Here is an 8,703-nt window from a genome sequence, read left to right as displayed (position 1 = left end):
TTTCTGTTCTCATCATTAAAGAGTTCATCAAACAAGCACACTCACACTGATGATTGTGTAAAAGTAAAGTTGGGTAATTAAATATTAATGATTCAGGTTTGTCGGAAGAATTAAAAAATAAAAATAAACTTAACAACTGCCATAGAAGCATAGTGTAGCTGAAAACAGCGAGACGCACCTGTACGAAAGCAAAGTCAGAATTGACTCGAGAGACTTAACTGACCCGGCTACTGATCATTTTTCAAAAAACAGATAACTTGAGCGGAATCATTGTCACATTCTTTGGTGTGTGACAAAAATGGTCCAAATAGAACATTGTTGCTGTGTGTCTACAGTACATACATATTTTGACAAAAGGGACATTTTCCCAAGAGGAAGCACAGTTTTTGGAGGTTTATTCAGGTTATTGCTGAGGAAAAGATAAATTTTTTTCTCCCCCTCTTGAAAAACAGGAAAAAAATGTCTGCCCTCCCTGTCCTACATTTTCTTAATACAAATCAATCTGCTAGGTTGAAGTAACATGTAATATTCCTGTTTTTCACAAGCAAACAGACAAGAGATTAATTAATGACTAACAATTATATAAACAGGCGCCCTTACTCTAACATGCCAGCATAGACGTTTACTTAGAGTGGGGAGCCACACTGCCCCCTGCTGTCCATATACAGTACGTGCGGCTGACGTGGACCGTTACAGTTTTTGATCGCATGACTTCCCAGGCATGCACTGGGAGTCGCCATGTCTGAATGTTGAGGTCATATAATGTCGCCCTTGTCAAATGAAATCAATGTATTTTGTTTTTTCTTTGACTTATTTAATGTGTGTGCCTTTTGTGTGTCATTGGGGGATACGTATTTGTGTTTGGGCATGTCATGCGGCTCTCTGCTACACTGATTGGCACGAGCAATTTGGTTGGCGATGAAATGCAGTTGAATTGAGAAGACGCCATGTGTGCAACCACTGAAAGAAACACCGACGGCATGAGGCAGATTTGCTGCTAAAATCGGCCAATATTTCTCAGCACAAAATATGACCGTAATTGTTGATCCTTGGGGTGTTTTAACGAAAGCATGCCTGGGAACGCTTTTAAATTTGGGGCACGCACAAATATCCTTGTCACGACTCGTCCCCGGTTACTGTATTGTCTTTATGTTACCATGGTTTCTGTTCGCGTTACTCCTCCCCTCCTGTGTTACCTCAATCAATGTAACCACAGTCACCTGCCTCTTGTTACGTGTTTTGTATTTAAGTCCGGTCTGCCCCTCACTCCCTCTTAGATCGTTGATGTCTTGTTTCCTGTCTTTGTCAAGTCTGTTTCGGTTAGCCAGTCTGTCTGTCTGTCTGTCTGTCTGTCGGTCGGTCAGTTAAGTTATGTTAGTTTGCCAGTTCTTGTTTGTCTGTTCCCCCTTATCTTCCCTTCCAACTCCCTTTTTCCTCAATTACCACTGGTCCAAGCTTCATTTAGTCGCCCTGCTCCATTCCGATCCATGACAGAATGATCCGACCACATCAGCGACCAGCGTCTGGAGCAACCTTCTCCACCAGGTCCCGCCGCGACGCCGGACCCGCGGCCGCCATTGGAGTGCCCCCCGGCGCCATCAGACTAGCGGCCGCCATCGGGCTGCACCCCAGCGTCGCCGGACCGGCGAACGTCGCCAGACTTCACGCCAGCTGCGCCGGACCCGCGATCGTCCCTGGCCCCACTCCTACTGCTGCGGCGCGTGGTGGCTCTTGCCGCTGCGCACAGCTCCGCCTTCCGAATGCCGCTGATCGCGGTCCGGACTTCCACATGCCGCCGATTGCGGCTCTGACTTTACGAGTTTCTGCCGTAGTTTGCCAGTTCCTGTTTGTCTGTTCCCCCTCATCTTCCCTTCCAACTCCCTTTTTCTTCAATAAACCCTGGTCCAAGATGCGTTTGGTCGCCCTGTTCTATTCCGATCCGTGACAATCCTATATCCATCCATCCTAAACTGTTTCTCGTCACGAGGGTCTGGGCGGTAGGCAGGGGACACCCTGAACTGGTCGCCACCCTATCACAGGGCACATAATAGACAATCACACACAATTACGCCTACGGACAATTTGGAGTGTTCAATTAACCTATCATGCATGTTTTTGGATAAAGGGAAGAAACCAGAGCACCCGGAGAAAACCCACGCATAATAAAATAAAAGCATACAGGAAACACGTCAGCCCCTCCCTTCTCTGTCTCCACCTCCCACTTCTTACAACATCCTCCCCCTGCTGGTCCATCTGGTGTCGCGCTCTTACACATCCAGCATCATGGACGTCGTCAATCAGGTAATAAAAATAAAAAAAAGAACTAACATTTTTTGTGCTATTCCTCTGCCCCGATTTTTTTCTTCTTGCCAACAGGATTTATTTGGGTACCTATGCACGCTCGCACTCTGCGTCCATTCGGCCGTTTTACGGGTGCATGATCAAGCCTGCCGCGTCCACTAAGACCAATGCACGTAAACCTTAACAACGCACATTTAGACGAGCTAGTTATTTTGCTGTGTTGCTTTACGTGCACGACTATGAGCTGAAGTGACGTCATCCGGTCTTTTGTGTACTGTATAATGTGCCTTACTGCGGGGGAAGCAGAGGAGGATGCTGATGAAGAAGCATCCCCCTCCTGTTTGTTTTGTGTCACATGATGTTCACCGCTCGCGGTGACGTCACAATGTCGTGTCCTCAAGTTAACGGTACGTCGAAGGGTGGCTGCTGGCGATGGGGTTGGTTAACGCGCCGGCCGTGAGGGCCGTGAGTCAATACACTAACAAACAGATCCAGAGTCTGTCAGTGTACCGACTGTCACCTCCTAATAACGTTAAAAGGATATCATATAATATTATCGTTATAAATAAATAAATAAATAAATAAATGCTACAGCTCCCCTTCGATCAAATGTGAGGCAGTGTCTTTTCCCCCACATAACAGGAAATGATACAATGTCCCTGCCAAAATATTTCAGTGGCATTAAATGCTGCAAAAAGTTGGCATAATACTGCCTTTGTCATTGGATAATGAAAGATTGATGTCTCCCCCAGTTGGTGGCCCAGGGACAGTTCAGGGTTCTGAAGGTTCCTCTGGGGTTTATCAAGATCCTACAGTGGGTCAGTTACACGCACGCACGCACGCACGCACGCACACACTATGTATGACACACACTATTTGTCATAATTGAGAATTGATTCCATCAGTTCTTCTCCATCTTGGCCTTCTCCACATGCGGAAGCTACTCTGGAATGCTGCGCATGGCCGTGGAGTGCAAGAACCGCACAGACAGTGACTTGAGCATCGAGGTGGAGTTTGAATATCCCTTCAGGTCAGGAAATGGGCCTTGAGTCCACCGATATTGACATTTCCATCAATCACTTTGACGCTAGTAAAGGAGGTCTACTGCAGATACAAAACACAAAACTATCACCAGTTGTTCAACGTTCAAAACATTGCATTGTGTTTTTATAGATTTAAAGAAAGATATAATTGTTGATTCAAACAACTCTTATCTTAAAATATCACAGATCTCACACACGACTGATACGTAGTTTCAATATTTGTTTGTTATTGTCGTACAAAATGTTTCAGCCTGTGCTACACATACACATGGGCATGAGGAGCAACTAGCAGTGCTTATGTTAGTGTTAATAATAATAATAATGATAATCATAATAGATAAATGCCACTGTATTTTCAAGTGCTAACATTAACTTAATTTTTTTATCTTTTCCTTTTGCTAATGTTGATTCTAATATTTCAAATTTTTCTGTGTTTGAATGTGTGCGTGTGTGTGTGTTAGATTGCATCACGTGTACTTTGATGCCCCCACTTGTAAGGGTGGCAACACGGAGCGTCTCTTCCTGGTAGGCGACTACTCCTCCTCGGCGGAATTCTTTGTGACCATCGGCGTATTCGCCTTCTTGTATGCCACGGCAGCACTCAGTGTCTACGTCTTCTTCTTTGACAAGTACAAGGAAAACAACAAGGGCCCACTTGTGGTGAGTGTGTGGTTATTCATGTTAATGACTGGAGGCTACAACAAGTTTAATGCTATAAGTAATGATATCTTAAATGCAAATATTAATGGTAATGTCAATACAATACATCTTTATGCATATGGCGCTTTTGCAATAACTTTTGCCGAAACAAAACACTTTACAAACTCTTATAAGATAAAATAACAATACAACAGAAAATATAAATAAAAATGTTGGCAAAAACACAAACAGAACAACTAACACTCCGTACATGGTTCCTACGCTACTGAGGTTTCCTCAGTGCATTAACGAATAGATTAAGAGAGGATTCAACCAACAACCACAAGAACTCGCTCCTACGAATGTCGAGGTCAAAATGCTGAAAAGGTCCACCAAGGGTCCACAGCTTGTACAAAAAAAAATAACATGACAAAGAATAACAGGATTCAGTTGCTTTAGTCCAGACGCAAAGTAGTTGTGGGTGGTCTGGAAACGTTTTGAATATGAAAGTGGGCGAGGTGATTACATGTGACCGACTTATGTGTATTTTATAGGACCTTGGCGTGAGCGCTGTATTCGCCTTCATGTGGCTGGTGAGCTCAGCGGCATGGGCCAAGGGTTTGTCTGATGTCAAGACAGCCACAGACCCAGATCAGGTCATCACTTTGATTACCGCCTGCGACGCTGAGGAGAACCGATGTCGTGAAGTCCATGACCCCGTCATGTCTGGACTCAATACGTCTGTGGTGAGCAATGACAGATAACAACTGTGAAAGCTAATGATAGCTGACAGCCATAAATGATATCTACTGACAGCTCACAACTGCCAACAACACTTGCTACCTCTAATCACTGCTGACCACCACTAATGACCTCTAATAACAGCTAACAACCATTGATGACATCTAAAGACTGTTAGTGACCAACAACAATGAGTAATGACGGCTAACAGTTTGTACGGCCACTAATGACAAAAAACGGTAACTAACAGCTGACGACAACTCTCTAATTATTAAGGAATTGATTATTAATTAATTAACCGCAAGCAATATTGCTATACATTGTTTTTATTATTTTTTTATTTATATATTTTGTGAAGAAGTTAGCTACAGCTAACAACCAGCAGCCACAAACGATAGCTAGTGGCTCTCTCCGAATAACAGTGGCTAACTTCGAATAACAGTTAATGACGACGGAAGACTGGTAGCGAATGCAAATGACTGCTAACTGTTTGACAGTGACCATTACTGTTAACCATGGTTAGTGACGGCTAAAAACTGTTGACGCTAGCTAACCACAACTAGCAAACTACCAATGGTCAATAGTGATCTATAATGGCGAACAACAAATAACAAATCCTAGTGTAATAACTGCTAACTCAAGATAACAACCTCTAATGACAGCAAAAGACTAATAATTAATGGTGGCTGGTGGTCACTAGCAACAGCACTAGTTACCGATAGCATCTGCTAACAAGAAGTAGTTACCTATTGCTGATGCCAACTACCTGTATTGACCACTAACAATGGCTGACAACCGCTAGCGACAGCTAACACCCACGAGTAACCGTTAATGACACCCTCGTCTGTGTGCAGGCATTCGGCTTCATCAATTTGGTTCTATGGGTGGGAAATCTGTGGTTCGTCTTCAAGGAGACGGGCATCATCGCCCCGTTCATGAGAGCTCCACCTGCTCAGGAGAAACCCCCCACTGACACTATCGCACCAGGCGGTTATGAGCAGGACCCTTACGCCAGTAACCAGGGGGGTTACCAGCCCGACTACAACCAGCAGGGTTACAACCAGGTCAGATACAACCCTCTGTAGAACATCCAGATGAAGTTGAATATAATAAGACTTTATTCATGTTCCATGGTAATGTTTGCAGGGAGCAGAGCAGGGAGCGCCCACCTCCTTCTCAAATCAGATGTGAGCTGACGGGAAGCTGGTGAGTTCTCCGGGAAGTTACACTAAACTGTGATCAAACTCCAAGTTGTACAACATTTGAATTTAGGGAGTTAGCGATACAAATGAATCTTGTAAGTTAAGGATTCACTGTAGGAAGTCAGTCCGAGTCAACCAAATGCTATCAAGAACGGACTTACCTGTGCCACATCACACCTGACATGCAGCTAAATAAAGAAAAATAAATAAAACAGAGTTGTATACCTTTAGGTCCCACTGAGAGCAATGACGTATAATTATTTTTTTCTTTAGTTGGCAGTATGTCTTCTGTGGCGCATGCATGTGATGTGAAAATTATGTTCTCAATGCCGATTGGCTCTTGCCAGCGAGGGACCGTCTGGGGACGGAAACTCAGGGACGGACGGACGATGCCCACTTCAGATCACGTAACTTTGTTGTGTTTTACCTTCACAGGAAGCAACGGAAGCGAATGCCTACCTGTTACCTTCCCACAATGCAACACACCCAAATGCTTGTGAGGGGGTAATCTGGAGCTCCGATGTTCACTTTGAACATACTGTAAAGATATGAGGTCAAAGCTGACAAACTAACAAACAAATGAAAATATTATGGTTGTGACATGTTTGCCAATTACATAAATAAATAAATAAATAAATATGCCGCACGAAAATATGCAAATCCTTTGGAATGACCTGGATTTCTGCATGAATTGATCATAATATGTCGGACAATCTTTATTCGTGTAACAACAATAGAGATACAATACTATACAGATTATGTTTTTTGCAGAGGCAATGCTGCTTCACAAGAGCTAAATAAAATCAAATGTATGTTTTTTACACAGTTATGGCAGCTTTAACGCACACCTCCAATGTCTTGATATTGATTCGACTTTTGGCTGGCTGACTCTTGAATCGGATATTCTCATTGGGAATTATTGGGAATTATTCTTGCGGTTCACATACTTTTTCCACCGCGCACTGTAAACATAACAAGATGTGTCCAATAAAAACAGAGACACATATTGTTGTGTGATATTAGTTTAAGTGGACACTGTCTTAAATGAAGATCTGAGCACATTTCATGACCACCTTATGCAGAAATCCAGGTCATTACAAAGAGTTCATTTACTTTTTTTTGCAACTGTATGAAGTATTGTACATTGTTCCTCCGCTTTGAAAATCTGTAATCTGTAGTAATTGTTACCCATTTAAAAAGGTTTGTAATTGCCTGTAGATGCCACAAGACGGCAAAGCACTTTTTTTTTTTTTTTTAAAGACAAGGTTATGAAAATGAAGCGCCTCGCCTCTCTTCAACACAGTTTGTTGCCACCCAGATGCCATAAGATGGTTCCAAAACAATATTTTTAAAGCAGACGTGGAGTTGGCCTGTGCGCAAAAAGTGTTTCAACAAATAATTAAAGAGAGAGCACATTTGCAAATGCTGAACTACGATTACGCGGAGGTTCACTGTCTGTATATTCACATGTATTTCTTTCAAGTTATACCTGAATACCTTATATATCGGACCTATTTTTTTCTCCATGTTTATCTGTGGTGACCATCCCGTGTTTACACACCTACATAAACCAGAGTAAAACTAATTTCAAACCTAAACCCGCAAGCATTTTTAGTCAAGTCAGAAGCTTCCTTGTTGCAGTTTTTAGTGACTCAGCAGAAATGACAATAAAAACATAGTTAGGAAGCTACCTTAAGTGGCTAATTTAGCTTCTTGGCTGCTAATCTTTTGGCCATGCTAATGTTTCCACACACACAAAGTGGATCAAACCATCAATCTTGTGATGGCCATTTCTGCTGACAATCACTTTTCCCATTCAGCCAATCAGCAACCATCCTTGTGGATGTTTGTGTTGTACAGAAATTTGCAGTTGTGTTTGTGTGTGAGTGTGTGTGTGTGTGTGTGTGTGTGTGTGTATGTGTGTGTGTACCTGTCTTGCTCTCCTTGACAGTTTTGTTCCCTTCCTCTTGCCCTATGTTCTGACTCCAGATTGAGATGACTATAGACATAGGTATGCCTTATTGCGTTGGTTTGCCAATTGCAGTGGTCATGTCTTTGAGTTTACCATATTGGATGTGGCAGATCTGGACTAGTTCTTGGACAAGGTTCAATTCCTATGATTAGGTTCTTGTCTCAACTAGTCTGGGGACAAAGTTGTAATTTTGATTAATTGTTATATTTATCATTTGTCCATAGCATTAGCCATAAATCTGGTAAATTCTCCTGCCAGTTTCTTTATTATGGGCAAATAAAATTGTTCAGTCATAATCCCAAGAGATCTGACTTTGAGTGTATAATCGGTTGCTAGCTCTCCAAGCAGCACCAGAATGGGGCGTCTTCATCCGTTAACTTCACGTTGCCACATTCAATATAGTCGCAAAATAGATGTGCAATCCAACACTTAGTATGGTGTGTATGTTTTAGATGGCGCAATGAAAATAATGACAATGGTGATGATGTACGTGTAATTTGTTGTTATGCCGCTCCCCCTGCTGTGTTTATCCAATGGAATGATTCAATAAACGACAAAACAAAGCAATTGTGTGGCACGTTTGGAGCGAACACACAAATAAAAATCTCATTTTGTGGTGTTGCCAAGGCAACTACAAATAACTCACTTGCATCACCAACCAATACACCTGACAAGTTTCTCATCCAGAGAGAAGATTGCAGTCCTGACAAACAGCTCTTGTTCAAATAGATTGTAGTCCTGAAGACGGGCCTCCGGCTAGGAGAGAAGGAACTAGTCCTGAAGGAAAGCTCTTGTCCCGAGAAAA

The 8,703-nt window shown here is 42.7% G+C and overlaps 1 protein-coding gene across 2 annotated transcripts; it reads left to right on the top strand.

Annotated features, from left to right (window-relative positions):
- The first annotated feature begins 685 nt into the window (after positions 1–685).
- On the top strand, positions 686–8,401 carry LOC147062272 (synaptophysin-like). Of its 2 annotated transcripts, none has more exons than XM_085924980.1 (8): positions 686–2,301; positions 3,054–3,119; positions 3,207–3,331; positions 3,806–4,004; positions 4,538–4,729; positions 5,579–5,788; positions 5,871–5,930; positions 6,362–8,401. In XM_085924980.1, the coding sequence occupies exons 1-7, from the start codon at positions 2,284–2,286 to the stop codon at positions 5,913–5,915; spliced, it is 855 nt and encodes a 284-aa protein (XP_085781106.1). In that variant the 5' UTR covers positions 686–2,283; the 3' UTR covers positions 5,916–5,930; positions 6,362–8,401. The 2 variants fall into 2 exon arrangements, with proteins under 2 accessions (XP_085781106.1, XP_085781115.1); XM_085924989.1 differs by lacking the exon at positions 686–2,301 and adding an exon at positions 2,640–2,708.
- Positions 8,402–8,703: the final 302 nt, after the last annotated feature.

The sequence above is a fragment of the Syngnathus leptorhynchus genome, chromosome 1 (genome assembly GCF_054491065.1).
Source record: "Syngnathus leptorhynchus isolate UIUO chromosome 1, UIUO_Slep, whole genome shotgun sequence".
Classification (NCBI taxonomy): Eukaryota; Metazoa; Chordata; class Actinopteri; order Syngnathiformes; family Syngnathidae; genus Syngnathus; species Syngnathus leptorhynchus.
Note: the sequence above shows the minus strand (reverse complement) of the source record. Positions and strands in the feature narration are given on the sequence as shown.

Bases quoted from the DNA above. Each gene is read 5' to 3' on its own strand.
- LOC147062272 (XM_085924980.1), top strand. The intron at 3,332-3,805 runs GTCAGGAAATGG...TGTGTGTGTTAG, and splicing joins GAGTTTGAATATCCCTTCAG to ATTGCATCACGTGTACTTTG. The intron at 4,730-5,578 runs GTGAGCAATGAC...GTCTGTGTGCAG, and splicing joins CTGGACTCAATACGTCTGTG to GCATTCGGCTTCATCAATTT.